At 51.6% G+C, this 17,267-nt stretch overlaps 1 protein-coding gene across 1 annotated transcript; it reads right to left on the bottom strand.

Annotated features, from left to right (window-relative positions):
* Positions 1 to 1,699: 1,699 nt before the first annotated feature.
* SASH3 (SAM and SH3 domain containing 3) lies at positions 1,700 to 17,011 on the bottom strand. The gene is given in 9 exon segments (XM_033201719.1): positions 1,700 to 3,257; positions 3,760 to 3,910; positions 4,063 to 4,163; positions 4,166 to 4,271; positions 4,422 to 4,570; positions 5,816 to 5,957; positions 8,299 to 8,445; positions 8,803 to 8,898; positions 16,756 to 17,011. Coding segments are annotated over 9 exon segments (1,140 nt in total). The 5' UTR covers positions 16,813 to 17,011; the 3' UTR covers positions 1,700 to 3,066.
* Between the last annotated feature and the right edge of the window lie 256 nt (positions 17,012 to 17,267).

The following is a 17,267-nucleotide window of genomic DNA, read 5'->3' as shown; positions in this document are numbered from 1 at the left end:
TAAAAATGGAATCATCCTATTAATAATGTTTTAGGATTTGCTTTCCCCCTTGCTATAACACAAATTTATTTTGCAACTAAAATGTTTATACATTATTTGTGTAATTTTCAAATTTGAAATTAAAGAAGGCTGGGTGTGGTGGCTCAATGCCTGTAATCCCAGCACTTTGGGAGGCTGAGGTAGCAAGATCATTTGAGCCCAGGAGTTTGAGACCAGCCTGGGCAACTGGGCAACATAACCACACTTTCTACAAAAACTGAACAAAAATTAGCTGGGTGTGGTGGCGCATGCCTCTAGTCCCAGCTAACTCAGGAAGCTGAGGTGGGAGGATCACTTGAACCCGGGAGTTCGAAGCTGCAGTGAGCCATGATCATGCCACAGCACTCCAGCCTGGGCAACAGAGCGAAACCCTGTCTCTAGAAAAATAAATAAATAGAATCAAAGAATAAAAAAGCACAGAGATTTTCCTCATGTTATTAAATATTTTTCTACAACATCATGTGTCATGGGTGCGTGGTATATGAACAAAACATAAAGCATTCAATTTCCCATTTGCGTTGTTTTCAGTTTTTTCCTATTACCGACAGCTGTTGTGAATATCTTTGTCCATAGGTATTTGAGCACTTGTGTGGCTGTTTCTGCACTTACGTGGCTGTTTAAATTCTAGAAGGGAAATGGCTGGGTCAGAGGGTCAGCTTGCCCTCCAAAGTGCCCAGGACTTTTGAATTCTTGTTGGATGAGGCTTTGGAGAAGCATTGTAGCATAGGAGTTAAGAACATGGGCTCTGCAGCAGGCAGACTCCTGCTCTGTTACTTTCTAGTCAACTTCTTTAACCTCTCCAACCCTCAGTTTCCTCCTCTGTAAACTGGGCTGATGAGGGCACCCACCTCAGGGGGACACTGTGAGGATTACATGAGATGCTATATGTAAAGTGCTCTGGCACAAGTGGAGGTGCTCCCTACATGACTGCAATTATTCAGTACCCTTGGGGCTTTGAGGCTGTTAGGGCTCTTGTATCTTTGGTGAGGATCATGCTTGCAGTTTCCTGGCACCCCGAGTCACTAAGGACAGTGGGATGAATGCAGCTGAGAACAAGGCCTGGAAGTCAAGTGGCCTTGTCCTCACTCTGGTGGCAGCTCTCCCTCCAGTACCCCCTTCCCAATGCTCAAGGCAGTTAATTCTGGCAGAAACAGAAAGGAAGCTAGGGGTCTTCATCTCCATCCCACCTCCCAGGAGATGGTACTGCTTTAGTGGGAACAGGGTGGGGGCCAGGAAAAGGTGGCTTCAGAGGAAAGGCTATGCTGACCCCAAATCTCCCCCTCTTAGACTCTGGACAGCTCCTTAGTGCAGGCCCTTCTTCACAGGGGTGAAGGTCTTGAAGGGTCCAGTTAAAATGAACAGTTATTGGATGAGGGAAATAGTTATTCCCCCTGCACCTCTTGGACCCCAGCAAAGCCTGTGGCCATGGGAACCTGAGCCTTGTTCTGAGGAGAGCTGGTTAGAGGGAAGGGCAGAGCCAGCTAGGGCTTCAGACTGGAGCTTTAGGTCAGCAGAGTCAAGGACACTGAACATTTAAGGGAAGAGAAAGATGGACCTGAAGAGACAGTTAGGGACACTTTGTTGAGTCCAGCCTTGAAGGAGAACGGTCTGGCCCTCCCCACAACCCTCTCTCCATAGAAAAGATAACTGGAGACAGTAATTTAGTTCTACCCATGTTTATTGCTAACAGCTGGTCTCCCTCCACCCTCTCATATTTACACCCAACCCCTTCCCCAAAGCTAGCTTTTACCAAAGTTCCTGGTAGGAGGTCAAGAAGTGTGTCCACTTAGCCGGCAGTCCTGGATGTAGTGGACGCTGTTTGTCCCCAGGCCAGTTGGGCACCAGGGAAGGGCTACTCTGGGGATTCAGGGCACAGACTTGGTACCAGGGTCAAGGGAGGCCCCCACTCACAGATACTCTCCTTTCCTTCTGGGCCTCAGTGTACACCAAAACCTTCAGAAAGCAAAGTTGGAGTGGTGGACCCCCAGTGTCAAGTTTAGTGCTCTCTTTGCTTGTGAGAACCCACACAAGTGGCCAACTCTGGACCCAGATTTGCAACTGGCTTCTGAGAGGCAATTCTGTCCTTGGAAGCCAGGTTTGACCATCTGCAATCAGCCCTGTGAGAAGTCTCGTTTGAGGGGGCCAGGAATGGAAGGGGAGGGCGCATATCGTATGAGGTATGGGCATTGTGTTAAGCTGGGGGAAGTTGCAGCTTGTCCTGAGTTACATGGGGAGGAATAAAGTGGGTGGGTAGGAGGAGCCATTTCATCTGAAAGCCTGAGGCCCCTCTGGTCCCCTTGATAAACCCCACTGGTGTCCCAGGCCACAGGTAACAGGAGAATAGACATTTAATGTCACAGAATGTCAGAGCAGACAAGGCCTTCGGTGATCATCCATTCTAACCCCAACCAGTTCTAAGCCTAGAAGGAGGAAGCCACTTGGTTCAAGTCTCATAGGATTTAGTGGCCAAAACGCTTAAGAAAGCTAAGGAGAAGGAAAGTGGGAATGGTACTTGTGGATTTCTTCAGGCCTTATTTAGGGGAACTGGATTTACCCATGGTCAGTTTGGGTTCTTCTAAATGGCCAGCTTCCCTAGGGTTTTTAGACTGACCTGAAACATTGACTTGGTCCCCTTTTCAGGAGCAGTGCGACAGGGGTAGGTGGTGTGGGGGTGAGGAGGATTTGGAGGCCTTGGTGGTGAGGGACATGGGCAGGGTCTCCCAGTGCCCCGCTTGCTGTGGCCATGGCTATGGCAGGGGAGCAGTTGGTGCCAAGAGGGACTGCGCTGTCAGTCGCTGGTGGAGGGTGGGGCTCAGGCAGGTGGGATGTGCCCTTGGGCGACTCCCCAACCACTCCAGCTGAGCCTGGAACCTGTAGGACCCTGGCCTGGCCTCTGTCTAAGTGTCCCTGGGGAAGCAGGGCCAGGCTCAGTGCCAGTCCTCAGGGCCTGGGCCACCACGGGAGGCTGAGCCCACTCCTGCAGCCTTTGCAGCTGGGGCCCAGCCTTGGGCTATTGCCACCACCATCTCAAGGTGCCCCGGCCAGGGAGAGGCCCTGCAGCTGCTCCTCAGTGCCTGCCAGCTCTGCCTCATCGCGCCCGCTCTCCGAGCCCTCAAAGCAGCCTGAGTCGCGCGGGATGTCCACCTTGGGTTCCGACACTGTGTGTGCCACTGGCTCCTGGCTGCTCTCGGCGCCCTCTTCTGCCTCCTCGCTGCCAGCTGCCAGGGACGAGAGAGGGAGACAGAATACGCGGGTGGGGGGAGGGACCTTGGGAAATGCACCATAGGCGGTCTCTCCCTCTGGGCATCTGCCACCACCCTGCCCATCTCCTCACTGCTTCCAGCTTAGAAGCCGGTAGGAGTTGTTTCCAGGCCAGCTTCGCAGTCCAGGAGCTCACACTTCTTTAGCACTAAGCTGGAGCCAGGCAGTGGGCTTGAATCCTGGCTCTGTTATTACTCAGCTTTGAGGCCTCAAGTAAGGCTTTGCCTTCTTTGGCCTTAAGGGTCCCCTTTGATCCAAAGTGGGTTGGGCCCAATCATCCCTACAACTCCTTTGTCCCGTACGCTTTCCCTGAAATCCTAATTCAAGTGGAAAGTACCTTTCCACTGCAGAGCGGTCCGAGGGCAGAGCGTGGACAGAGGGCAGGGCCAGGGCAAGCCTCCCCTCCCTGGAATGCCGGTGGGCACACACCCTCGCCAGGCCGCTCCTAAAGCCACTCACTGTCATAGTCCAGCAGCAGCTCGGCGGCCGTGAGCAGCTTGGCCCGGTGCTGCGGGTCCATGATGTTCAGCTCATTGAGGTGTGTTTCTCGCAGCTCTTTGAAGTCCTCTAGTGTCTGGTAGCCATTGAGCAGGAGGGTGGACGTGTGCTCCTGTGGGCAGAGGCAGGCCACCGGCACAGCTGCTTACCAGCCACCCCTGCCTAGATCCTCCCCAACTACGCATAACTGTCATTTCCTGGTCCCCATCCCTGGGCCAATTGTGTCTCCCTGATACTAGATACTAGTGAGGTCCAAGCTCAAACCTCCAGGCCGATGCGCTCCAGCAGCTCATGCAGGGTCTTAGGCTTGGGCCTCTTGCCCTTGCTCTGTCGGCGGCTGGGTCGGGCATGCCCCACGGCCTCCTCGGCAGCACATCCACATAGATGAATTTGAAAGAGCCCACCTTGCCATTGAGTAGGCCCAGCCACGTGCCCACAGGTGGCTTTTCAATGATCTGGATCACATCTCCTTTCTGTTGGGGGAGAGGAGAGGAGAAGGGAGCAAGGGAGAGAGGAGATGGGGGGCCTTGGCCTCCACTGACACTCTCATAGCCTGGTTCAGTCCAGCTTCCTTTTTGGGCGCAGCCTGCCAGGCTCCAGAGAAGCCCGGATGCTGACCTTACCTGCAGCTTCAGCGAGTCGTGGTCATAGGGGCTGGGAGTGAAGTCGGTGTGGACTCGTGCTCGGCCACAGAAGGGCCCTGTGTACTGGGGGGCAGGTGGTTCCTCCCCGAAGCTGCCAGAACCTGGGCTGGGGCTGCAGAGCTCACTGCCTGCAGGAGATGGGGCAGGGAGGAGGCTCACCTTTGTCCTAGGACAGCTGAGACAGTGCCTAGCAGGTGCCTTCCAGGGGGTCTGCCTAGAAATCCCAAAGGTATACACTGGGAAGGCAGCTGGGCTCTGGCAAGCTTTATACTGCAGAAGGGATTCTGAGCCACCCCCTTGGCTACCCACCAGGAGCATGGCTTCACCTCTGGGCCCTTGGACATGAAAAGAATTGGCAACAGGAGGAGAAATGGCTCACTGACCACAGAATGGGCAAATTAGGAGAGCCTCTAGAGACCAACTGGGCCAACACCCCAATGAACAGACGAGGAAATCTGAGGTCACACAGACCAAGTGAACTGCTCAAGGCTTCTCATTTTATAATTGGCAGCACTGAGTCCATTAGACTCCATGTTTCCTGCCTCCCACTCCAATGCTCCCTGCACCTAGGAAGCTACCCCCTGCATTCATATTTGACTTTCTTTGCTTAATAACTCAATGTTTAGTTACAATGTCACATAGAAACTCAGTTGGGCTCCTTCTCCCTGGGAAGGACAGAATAGTGGGCATTTTGAATGATTTTCAGTGGGGGACAGGGAAGTGTCTGTGGAGCCAGAAAAAGCAGGAAACTTGGAGTGGACCTGAGGGGCAAGAAAGGCAGTGCTGAATGGGGCTACAGAACCCAAAGCCCCTGCCTGGAGGAGTTCCCTGCTGGCACCTCTTGTCCTGCCCTATGGACTTCTAGAAGATGCCAAGTGATGCCCTGAGCCCAGCAACTATGGTCTAGGGTCAAGAGGCTGACTCTTCACAGCTGGAGACCTCATACGCCCACCCCGGCCTGGGGCATCAGAGGCCCAGAGAGCTGTAGCCTCTAGCTCCCCTTGGAAGGGTGGGGACAGGCTGGTCCAAGAGGGTGACTGAGAGTCTTCCTCTGCCCGTGGGCCTCTTCAGGGCCTGGGGATAGCAAGTGGAAGTTCCTCTACGGTACATCTGAGTTCAAGACTGGGTCACCTTGGGCAAGTCACTTAACCTCCCTAAGACTCCGTTTCCACATCAGTAAAGCAAGGATAACAGTACTGGCCCCATGAGGTTGTTGAGAAGATTTAATGTGAAGAGGGCTGAGAATGTTCCCAGCAGGCAAAGAGTAAGCATTCATTTCTCTTACCCCCTTCCCAGACAGAGTGCCACCAGCACGGCTGTAACCCAGTCCTTTCCTCCAGATTCGGCAGGTGTCCCCCGCATCCCCTACTCACCTGTTGATGCCTGGCGGCTGAGCACCGGAAGTTCACGCTCCTCTTGCTCAGAAAAGGCCAGCGCCATCTTCTCAGGGCCTGGGCTGTCCAGGCTGTAGTCTGGAGATGTCGGGGAGGCAGAGCCCTCCTCCAGAGTGTCTCCCTGCAGGGAGGGTAGGCGGGAAGCTTTAAGGAGCCTTGCTGGGGTGCGCATGAAGCTGAGGAAATGGGGCTGGGCTTGGTGAAGAGCTGGGGGTTGGCTCAAACCCCAGCTCTGCCACTTACAGACTGAATGGCACTCTCTGACTCCTAGTCTCCCCTTTTGTAAAAATGAGAGTGACAGCCCTTACCCTGGCTACCTCGCAGAAACAGGTTCGACCAGGGCACCATGTGGATGTGCTTTTGTCAGCCTCAAGTGGCGATGTACGTACAGAAAAGACCACAGCAGCACAACCTGGACTCAGCCATTGCTACCACACAACTGGGCAGACAATGGCGCTGGAGAGGAAACTACTTTTGCCTGTGCTTCTGTGTACCAGGCCTGCTTGCCATTTCATTGAATCCTTACAGTGACACTTGAAGGTAAGTGGTATTGTTGGTCTGAGTTTGCAAATGAGGAGTAAGGCCCAAGGGTTACTTACTCCTCATTTGTAAACTCAGGCCAAGGGAATTCAGGTTCAAGTCCCAAGGGAACCCACAACTAAGTCGGCCAAACTCCAGAGCTCCCCCCACCTCACCACACCTTAGTGAGGTGATAACTGTTTAACAGCTGGCCCCGATGAGTTTCCAATTCCTGTTTGTAAACACTCCCTGCCATGGCCAATGTCAAGCTACCATTTTGACATCACTGGATGTGTTGTCTGAAATGAGGGCGAGGCTATTTCCACCATGAAGATGCTATGGATGCAAGTAACCTCAGCAGCACTGATAAGAGTAAAAGGTAGTACAAGAATTAGGAAGTGATAAGTTTTGAAGACTTACTGTATTACCTTTGTTCTTTTTTACAACACTATTTATTTATTTGTTTGTTTATTTATTTATTTATTTATTTAGAGACAGAGTCTCGCTATGTTGCCCAGGCTGGACTCTCACTGGGCTCAAGCAATCATCTTGCCTCGTCCTCCCGAGTAGCTGGGATTATAGGTGTACACCACAACGCCCAGTGTACCTTTTAAAAAAATATAATTTACCGAATTGTAAGTTTCTTTAATTTGATTTTTAATAATGGTTGTGTTTAACTACTGGCTTGCAAAATTTTTGACAGTTTCACCAACTGCTCTCGTTAGCTGGTATAAGCCAGTATGAGCCACTCCAGCACACTACTGCCTCAGTGGCTCCTTTTAGAGCCATGGCACCCCAGACCCACTGTGTGATTTAAGCTACTTGGGTCATGCCTGCCCCACAGCTGTGCCAACTTTCCTCCCTGGGCTGAAGCCAACCTTCTCTTTTTCTCTCTTTTTTTTGAGATGGAGTTTTGCTATTGTCACCCAGACTGGAGTGCAATGGCATGATCTTGGCTTACTGAAACCTCTGCCTCCCGGGTTCAAGCAATTCTCCTGCCTTAGCCTCCCAAGTATCTGGGATTGCAGGCACCCACCACCACACCTGGCTAATTTTTTTTTTTTTTTTTTTTTGGTATTTTTAGTAGAGACGGGGTTTTGCCATTTTGGCCAGGCTGGTCTCGAACTCCTGACCTTAGGTGATCCACCTGCCTTGGCCTCCCAAGTGCTGAGATTACAGGTGTGAGCCACCGCGCCCAATCTGTTTTCTCTTATAGGGATTCTATGAGAGAAAATAGGCCTTCCCAACCCCAGGGGCTAGTTCCAAAGCAAAGCTTTGAGGTGGATGGATTGCCTCAGGCCATCTCATCTTTCGTCAAGCTGCCGCTGTCCCAGGCCCGCCTCCTCAAGAAACATCCCTTGCCCAGACTTTTCTTTTTTTCTCTTTCTCTTTCTTTCTTTTTTTTTTTTTTTCTTTTGAGACAGAGTCTTGCTTTTTTGCCCAGGCTGGAATGCAGTGACCTGATCTCGGCTTACTGTAACCTCTGCCTCCTGGGTTTAAGCGATTCTCCTGCCTCAGTCTCCGAGTAGCTGGAATTACAGACATGTGCCACCATGCCTGTCTAATTTTTGTATTTTTAGTAGAGATGAGGTTTTGCCATGTTGGCCAGGTTGGTCTCGAACTCCTGTCCTCAAGTGATCAGCCTCAGCCTCCCAAAGTGCTGGGATTATAGGCATGAGCCACCATGCCCAGCCCTGTTGCCCAGACTTTCATCCTTCTCAAACTCCACCCCTTCCCCCGCCAGCCTCCTGCACCCTCAAGACGGTGCCTGGCTGCCTGTCTGTGGCTACGAGTGAGTTTCCTCTCCCATGTGACCTTCCTTCTTGCATCAAATAGGGCCTTCGGGCCTGAGTAAGTGGCTATTGAGGTGGTCATGCTCACATTCTGCCAGAGCGGTCCCCAGACCCCCTGGACACCCCCTCCCCTGCGTCCCCAGGCCTCACCATCTCTTCTGACAGGGCCTTCACCATCATCTTGCCCATCTTCCTGTTCATGGTTCGGGAAATCACTGCCCTCCACTTCTTTCCCAGCTTTTTGCCACTCTTCCCAGCATCCTCTGGGATGGGGACACCTGAGTCATCTTCTGGAATCTGTGACAACAAAAGAGGTGATCCAGGGACCCTGGTGGCCTGCCTGGGTCCGGGACTTGAGGCACAAGAGGCCTTGGGGTCACAGCAGAAGCTGGAGGGGGTGGAACTGAGAGACCTCCATCCCCTCCCCTCTTAGCCCCAGCCATGTCCTTAGCCATATAAATTATAAATAGTTTGCTATTTAATTTGTAATTGAAAGGAATGCCGGGGAGTGCTTGGTGTAGGGAGAGGTGGACCCTCTGTGTTAAAGGGGGCTTTGCCCCAACAATTCTATCTCCTCTTCACCCTCCTCCCTCCCACCCCCACTCCCCCACCGAGGGCCTGCATACAGGTCCCCCAAGGACGCCTGAAACTCACGTTATCATCCAGATTAAACTCCTTCTCGCTCACCACGGGGGAGCTGGGTTTGGATTTGGCAAAATCCTTGAAGCTGCTGGAGCGCTGAAGGGAGAGCTGGAAAAAGCATGGGTGTTGCAATCAGTGGACTAAATGGCTGCCTGATGGCCCACATACTCGCCTCCCCCCATCACGCAATACCCACAGCCCAGAGCTGGCAGAGCCACATTGCCCCGAGAGCCCCAGGCTAATGGGTGAAGCACCTTGATGTTCTTGGGGCTACCTGGTTTCATCCCATTCTTCACTCCAGCCCTGGCCACAGACCAAGCTCCTGACCTCAAGAGCTTCACACCTCAATCGGGCCTCAGACTTAGCCTGAAATTCCACCAATTCCTCAAGTTTGGTCCCCAGAATCCTGGAGTTAAAGACTACATGAGTCAGAGTAAACGTGTATCTACTACTAGAGACATACCTCAGCATCCACAAGCACATCGCCTGGTGTGTAACTGAGCAAATCCCTCCCAAAACCCGTGGCTCTGGCCTCCATGTCCTGGGTGTGTTCTGAACCAGGTCCCCAGTCACAGTGATAGGAACAAACACACTGGTATCTCTAGCCTGATGAATTTGTGTCCCAATAAGAGCAAGACAATCCGACTAGAAGCCAGCAAGACCTGGCATGACACTTTCTGGAAAACCACAGTAGAGGCTTACTCACAGAAGGGGCCCACAGATTTAGGACATACGTGATTGGGGCTAATTTGGTAGAAGGCACCATTTTCTCTTATTCTCAGCTTTTAATCTTAGCCACTAATGTGATGAGCTGGCAACCGTGACGTTTGCCAGTGTTTGGACTTTTAGGTATGACCTATTATTGTTTGTGGTTTGTGTTGATGAGATGGTTTTCAGGATATGAGGTGTTTTTTTTTTTTGTTTTTTTTTTTTTTGTTTTTTTTTTTTTGACAGAATCTCACTCTGTTGCCCAGGCTGGAATGCAGTTGTACAATCTTGGCTCACTGCAACCTCTGCCTCCTGGATTCAAGCAATTCTCCTGCCTCAGCCTCCCAAGTAGCTGGGATTACAGGCATGAGCCACCATGCCCAGCTAATTTATTTTTATTTATTTTTATTTTTAGTAGAGACGGGGTTTCACCATGTTGCACAGGCTGGTCTTGAACTCCTGACCTCAGGTGATCTGCCTGCCTCGGCCTTCCAAAGTGCTGGGATTGCAGGTGTGAGCCACTGCACCCGGCTGAGCTTTTTTAAATATATATGCGAGCACATGCAAGGTAGCAGCCAGAAACCAGGGCAAGGCAGGCAAGGGGGACAGGCCCTCGACACAAGAAGTTAAGGCTGAGCCTATATCAAGATAAACAGTCGAGCCCAGAAGATACAGGAACCAGGGTTCACAGATGGCCAGACAGATAGAGTGGGATAGACTGCAGACACCCGAGATAAGGGCTTGAGGAACTGAAGCCCCAAACCCACACAATGTTGAAGGTTTCACATCCTCTTTCCTACTAAAGGGGTTGTGTGTGTCCAGTGACAAACTCCCAGGGCAGGGGCAATATCACCTGCCCCCACCAACACACGCACAAATAATTGGCCCCAACTCCTGGGGACTGCAGTGTGGCAGCTTAGCACTCTTGATGGGTCTTGACCAAAGCCAAGTCAGCAATGGGGGTCAGGGGTCACACATTCCTAAAAGTCACAGCGAGGTAGTTGATGAGAAACTAGGTCAGTGGTCAGGCCAAGCAGACGCTAGCACGACTGGGGCCTGATGGGTGGGGTGCCTGCAGCCTCAGTCAGAAAGCCTCTTCTGTGTTGCCCTGGGGAGCTGAAAAGGGGGCCATAGGTGGGTGTGGGGGGGAAGCATGACCACAGGGTGACCACTCTGGTTCACCTGCATCTCCTCCATCTTCCTTTCTTGGTTGTCCCCTCCCACTATTCTTTCCTCTTTTTCTCTCTTTCTTTCCCTTCTCTCCTCCACCTTCCATTTATTTCCTCCTCTTGTATGGCTAGGATGCAGCTGCCAGGATAACTCCTCTCCCTTAGTATGGAAAAGAGGGAACGGAGAGAGGGTGGGCATCGGGCTGGCCTGGGCCCAAGGAGGGCAGGCTAGGCTGCTATTTATAGGCCGATGGAGCCTATTGTGGCCTTCTCTCCACCAACCCTCAGCCTGATCTGCAGACCAGGAGGCTAAGAGTCGCCCCAAAACCCTAGGGACTGGTGAGGCTGGAAAGCAAGTAGGAGGGCAGGCATGGGGCCGGAAGTTGGCTTTGTTGGGGAAGAGTAAACTCACCGCCTGCCTGCCCTCTAATTGCTGCTCTTTCCCAAGGCCTTTTCCTGTCATTAATCTGCAGTCTGGGGGCTGGGAGGAGAAGCCTTTGGCTCCCAGGCCCTAGTGCGAGGGTCCCTCTGTCTCAGTTTTAGTCCAAAGTGGGAGGAGATAATCACAAAGGACTATAGAGATGGTGCTGGGTCTTGGGCCCAGTTGAACACTCTCAGCCCAGGGAGATGGAAAGGACGAACACATGTCTTTGGGTGATAGAGTTTCAGGGCCCGCCAGGGTGGCATTTTGCCAAGCCTACCTCCAACCTCAGGGACAGCCCCAAATATCTTGACCGCCTTTCAGGGAGAGGTGACCCCCACTCAGGGTTGAGTTGAAATTCTTGAGCCTGGCTGGCTTTTCTGCTGGCTTCCCTTGGAGTGAGGACTTCCTGGGAGTCATGCCTGACGGAGGAGGTGGTACCATATACTGTTGGCCCCCTTTCACTTCATGGCTCAGGGGAAGGTGTGGGCCTCTTGGAAAGAGCTGCATTTCAAATGCATATTACATTTGAAATATACTAAATATATTGTTGAGTATATATGTGTTGTATTGTATATTACATTTGAAATATGTATTATTGAGTATATATGTATTGTATTGTATATTACATTTGAAATATATATTTAATATATATTGTTGAGTCTATATATGTGTTGTATTATATATTACATTTGAAATATATATTGTGTATATATATGTGTTGTATTATATATTACATTTGAAATATATATTGTTGAGTATATATGTATTGTATTGCATATTACATTTGAAATATATATTAGTATGTTTCAAATATATATTGAAATATATACTGTTGAGTATACTCAACAATATCTATTTAGTATATTTCAAATGTAATATACAACACATTTGAAATGTAGGGCCACCAAAGAGTATATATACACCATACGATTCCCCCTGTATAATTATAGTTCAAAGCCTGGCAGAACTCACCTATGCTGTTGTAAGTCAGGATAGTGATTACTGTGGGAGAAAGGGGGCATGTAGTGACTGGCAGGGGCATGAGGGAAGCTTTCTCAGAAGTTCAACTCTGGGATGTGTGACCTCCAGCAAGTTATCGAACCTCTCTGAAGCCCACTTCACATCAGGGCAAGTGTTCCCATCTTGGTTCTGCCACTGACTGTGTAAACTGGGTATGTTTCTTAACTTCTCTAGGTTTCTGTTTCCTCATTGGTGGAATGAAGACAAAAGCACTGACCTCATCTGACCATTGTGAGGATGAAATAAGCGAGTACGCATACAGTGCTTGGAACATTGTCTGACACAGCAGTCCCTTGTGGAATGTCGGTTTATGCTTACTCTTTCCTACAACCTACCTCCAGCCTCTTACCCTGGGCATTTCCCCACCGGAATACTCTGCCCTTCTCTCTGTCAGCTGTAGTTTCTCCCCATTCCAATGTAAGTGGAAAACCGCAAATGCCCATCATCTGTAGAATGGATAAATTAATGTGGCAGAGTCACACAAAAGAATAGTACCCAGGACGGAGATAGAAAGGTTCCCAACAGTATGGATGAGTGTCACAAACATATGGTTGAGTAAAGGGCCTGGCCACCAAAGAGTATTTATACGTGATATGGTTCCCCCGTAAGTTCAAAGCCTGGCAGAGCTCACCTGTGCTGTTGGAAGTCAGGATAGCAGTTGCCCTGGGGGACAGGGGGCATGTAGTAACTGGCAGGGGAATGAGGGAAGCTTCCAGACTTCTGAAAGTGTTGTTTCTTGATCTAACTGCTGTCTACATGGGGATGTTCACATTACAGAAACTCATTCGGTGGAGCAATTATGATTTATCCACTTCTCTGTATGGATATTATAGTTCTATAGAAAGATTTTTCATTTCCAGCTTAAAAGGCAGCATCCATGCAGAAACCATGCCCTGATCAATCTCTCAGAGATCCACACCGCCCCAGCCAGCATCCTCTTCCCTCACTTCCTGAGCAAACGTGGCTTTCCCCAGTGGTCTTCTGAGCCACTCCCTCTGCTCTTTCAGGGTACCAGGCATATACTGAGCACCCTGTGAGCTCTAGGCCCCGCCTCTGTGTGTGTGAGAATCCAGCAATGAGGGGCTAAACAGCTCCCGCATGCCCGGCATCCTGCCAAGCACTTCATGTGTGCCAGCTCACTCCAGCCTCATTGCAGCTCTGCATCATATTCACACCTCAAAGCAGAGGAGACCAAGATGCGAAATGAAGTGCCCTAGGCAGGGTGGCGCAGCTGGTCTCAGGAAGAGCAAGCATCCAAACCCAAGTCTGTGACTCTGGAAGCCCAAGTATGTTGCTATGCTCGTGCTACCTCAGAGGTCATGCTGTTGCTCCGCCCCACCAGTGTAGAAGTTAGCAGTGGATTGAGTATAGTGGTGATGGCATGCAGGTGGTTTTTGAACAGAGCTCCAAGGAAAGCAGGTGGGAGTGCAGATGGGGAAGGGCTCAGGTGGGGCTTCGTAGAGGAGGTGCATTTGAGCTGGGCCATGCAGGGGAGGCAGGATTTCTCCAGGTGGAGCTCGGAAGGGTTTGAACAAGAATGAAAGTTTGAGACGTTGAGAGTATGGTGATGGGATGGTGGGTGGTGGAGTAGAAAAGGCTGTGGAAGGCTCTTGCCAGCCAGGCCAAGGGCATGTATCCTGTGGGCAGTGAGGAGCCACTGAAAATACAAAGTGCATGCTGGCGGGGTGGTGGTGGTGGGGGGGGTTATACTAGAGGTGTGCTGTAGGAAGGGAGAAAGTGGGGATGTCATAGAGTAGGAACATCCTTACGGGAAGCAAGTCCAGGAAAAATCCCTCTCCACTGCCTATACCCCAACATTGGCCTTTGGGTGAAATCAGATCAAAGGGCTCGCAGAGCAAAAACTTGAAGGAAGTGAAAGTCTCCAAAGGGCAGCTAAGAGGTCTGTCTCCCAACCCTGGGGCCTCTCCAATCCTTCATGATCCATGGGAGGCGCCATGTCCTAGCCCTACCCTTCTAGAGGGCCCGCACCCTCCTCTGCTCTGCTGGCTGGAAGGTCACTCATTCCACAACTATCTGGGTCTGCCCCACGGAGCTCTCCTGCTGATAGGTTGAATCTTTTATGCTCATCAGACTCTTCCAGCGCCTTTGAGATCAACAGGGGGACAAGAGAGTGGAGAAAGAAGGGGTCAAGACTCTGGAGTCAGACAAATCTTGGCTTGGATCCCTGCTCGGCAGCTTCCAGCTATGTGACCTTCATCAAGTTGCTTCACCTCTGTGAGCCTCAGGTGTCAAATAGGGATAATGACAATATCTGCCCCTACCTCACCAGGTTGTCGTGGGGAGTGAACAAACTTAGAGATGCACAGCACCATACCTGGCATCCGATGAGCCCTCACTCTGTGGTGGCTCTTGGTACTATTAAGTCTTCTGTTATCTGTGCCAGCACTGGGGGCATGGCTCATTCTTCTTCGCAGTGTCTCCCTATCCCCACCCATGCCTACGGCAGGCACCCCCTTGTGTGCACGTGCACACATGCGACAGGGTACTCTCACATCTATTCTTTTGGGTGATCTGTACAGCCTCTTGAGGGGGGCAGATTAGGAGTTATCCCCCTTTTCAGAGGCGAGGAAACTGAGGCCCAAAGAAAGTCAATGAGCTGTCCAAGGTCCTGGTAGGATTCCAGCTCAGCTTTCTTGCCCCTGTCTGGCACGTTCTCCATTGGCAGCCCCAAGAGGAGAAGCAGGGGCAGGAGAGAGAGGCCTCTCTTGCCTTTGTGCTTTCCTCTCCACCACATCATCTCAGGCTCTGAGAGGAAGGGACTAGCAGTGATGGAGCCAGCCCACTGCCTCTGGGCCTGGGGAAGATGCTCTGTACCTTCTGGAAGCTTGGGTTTTTGGGGGGCATTTCCACAGTCTGGGGCTAGCAGAGTGTGTGGAGGCAAGCTCATTCCAGCTCTGGAGGCTGGCACCAGCTCTGGCAGAGTTTGAGGTGGGGTTTGCCTGGACTACCCTCCTCAAAAGGACACCTTAAAGGACATGGGCCTCAGAGAGCCCCATGGGCCTTGCTTCTCCTGGGAGAGACCTGGGGAAATCCCAGGGACCCACCTGCCTGCTGAACACAGAATCTGGGTAATTGAAGCTGGGAAAGAAAAAGGGGACTTCTGGCTTTGTGTGCCCCTAGGTACGTCCCCCTGATGTGGCACAGGGTCCCAGTGTCAAAGTGTAAGCTCTTTCTCACACTTTCCTCCAGCTCACCGCCCCTGTGGTGTGGTTTGAGGCCTAGCAGTGTCTATAGAGCAGTCTCTGTTTCCCACCCCCACCAGTCAGAGAGCAAGGGGAAGTGACCCTGCTCGCTTAGGAGTGGCAACCAATGGCAGGCCTGCTGGGCCTAGTGCTGTGCAGGGTTTGGACAGGGATGACAGAGCCCGTGTGAAGATTCATGAACCTCCCCCCTCCCCCACCCACCACCACTGCAACCTTAGAGAAGCAGCTGGGGTGGGGAGAATACAGCCGGAAGTGGCAGCCACCCCAGGACCTGAGAGCTGGGGCAGGATGCACACCCCAGTGCCCTGAGTCTCAGTCTTTCAGCTGCCTTGGCCTCCATCTCTGCGCTGCTCCCCTGACCAAGGGGATCCACCATAGAGCACCTGGGCTGAGCTCCAGGGAACACTGGCGGGGGATAGCCTGGGCCTCTTGGACCTAGTTCAGGCCTGCTTTGGGACTGTCCTAGCATCCCACTGGATGTGTAGGATATACTTGCTGACTGGGAGAATTCTTCAATCGAATTAAAGAATTAGGTCTAGAAATCCTCAAACCCAAACAAAGAAATCTGGAAATCTTCAAATTCAGCCACAAAATCCTAGATCTGGCAGTCTTCAAGGAATCTTCCAGTCCAGTCTCTGTCCCAGGAGGATGAACACCTCAGCCATCCATGACAGCTGTTTTTCCTCCTGGCCTTTAAAATCCCCCCTCCTCAGCCTTCACTCCTACTCACCACCTCAACTTCATTTCTCATTCCCCACCCAGGAAGAACCTGTATGCCCCCTGCATTCCACTGCACTTCCGGACGCCTTTTCCCCCAAGACCGGAATGGCCTCAGGCCCCATCTCCAGGTTGGCTCCATCTCTGGTGGGGCCTGGGAGCTACCACAGAGCTGAGCCAAGTGGGCAGGGTCTGGGCCATGGCCAAAGTGGAGGAGGGGGTAGCGGTCCTGTAAGCATCATGGCTCCAAGCTGGGCAGCCCAGCGGGGCCCTTTGAGTGAGATGGCTCCTGAGAGGCCGTGGCCGGGGCAGAAGTGGTAGCAGGACCAGCGTAGAAGGGAGAGAATTAAGTACAGGCTTAGGGTTCAGCTTGAGCATTGTATTTTGTCATTCTCCAATTCTAGTCTAAGATTCTGGCCCATAATTTTAGATCTTTTTTCCGATCCTTCTAGGGTTGAATTGCATGACTCTAGACTTCTAAGGATCTATTCTGTAACTCTTTTGCTCCAGAATTAAACATCTCTTCTGTACTTCTGTTACTCTTGTAACCTTTGGGTCCCTGTCCCGTTGCCCTCTAGGTGAGTGGCCCTCACCTACAGACTCAACATATGGCCTTTGGCTCTTCCCACTTCCAAGAGTCTTGTAGGGGATGGGTCGAGAAAGCAGAGCAAAGGAAGATGTGAGTTCCCAAAATGCTCCTCACCTTTTTCTTCTGAGTGGGCTCCTTCTCACTGGCATTGGAGGGCTTGCGGCGCAGCATGGTCCTCCACCCTGGGAGACTCCGTCCCTGCTCTCCTAGGTGTCAAGATGCAGAGGCCTCTTGCTCAGCCTTGCCAGTACTGCCTGGGGACACGGCATGAACCGAGCCTTCAGCTGCCACTCTGACTGCTGCAGTGGCAGCTTGGGGGTGCGGGCCATGGACACCCGGCGGCAGCAGCATACAGGAAGCCCTGACACGTGACCTACTCTTACAGCAATCGCAGCCCCTGCCGGCCCCTAGGGAGGAAGGAAGTCCAAGCTTCAGTCTCCAGAGATTCTGATGCAGACGGCTCTTGGGTTGAACAGTCAGAGAAAGTCCCTACCTTATTGTCTCATGTCAATCATCATCAGTCCTTCTGCTCCATCTTCCCAGAGGTGGACAATCAACTCGACATTATATGGCGTACCCAAGCCCTTTATCTCACTGACCAGAATCCAGAAACCAGAAGTTGGACC

Source organism: Trachypithecus francoisi, unplaced genomic scaffold (assembly GCF_009764315.1).
Source record: "Trachypithecus francoisi isolate TF-2019V2 unplaced genomic scaffold, Tfra_2.0 Lachesis_group6, whole genome shotgun sequence".
NCBI classification, from domain to species: domain Eukaryota; kingdom Metazoa; phylum Chordata; class Mammalia; order Primates; family Cercopithecidae; genus Trachypithecus; species Trachypithecus francoisi.
The sequence above is the reverse complement of the archived record's forward strand: the minus strand, read 5'-3'. Positions and strand labels throughout refer to the sequence as shown.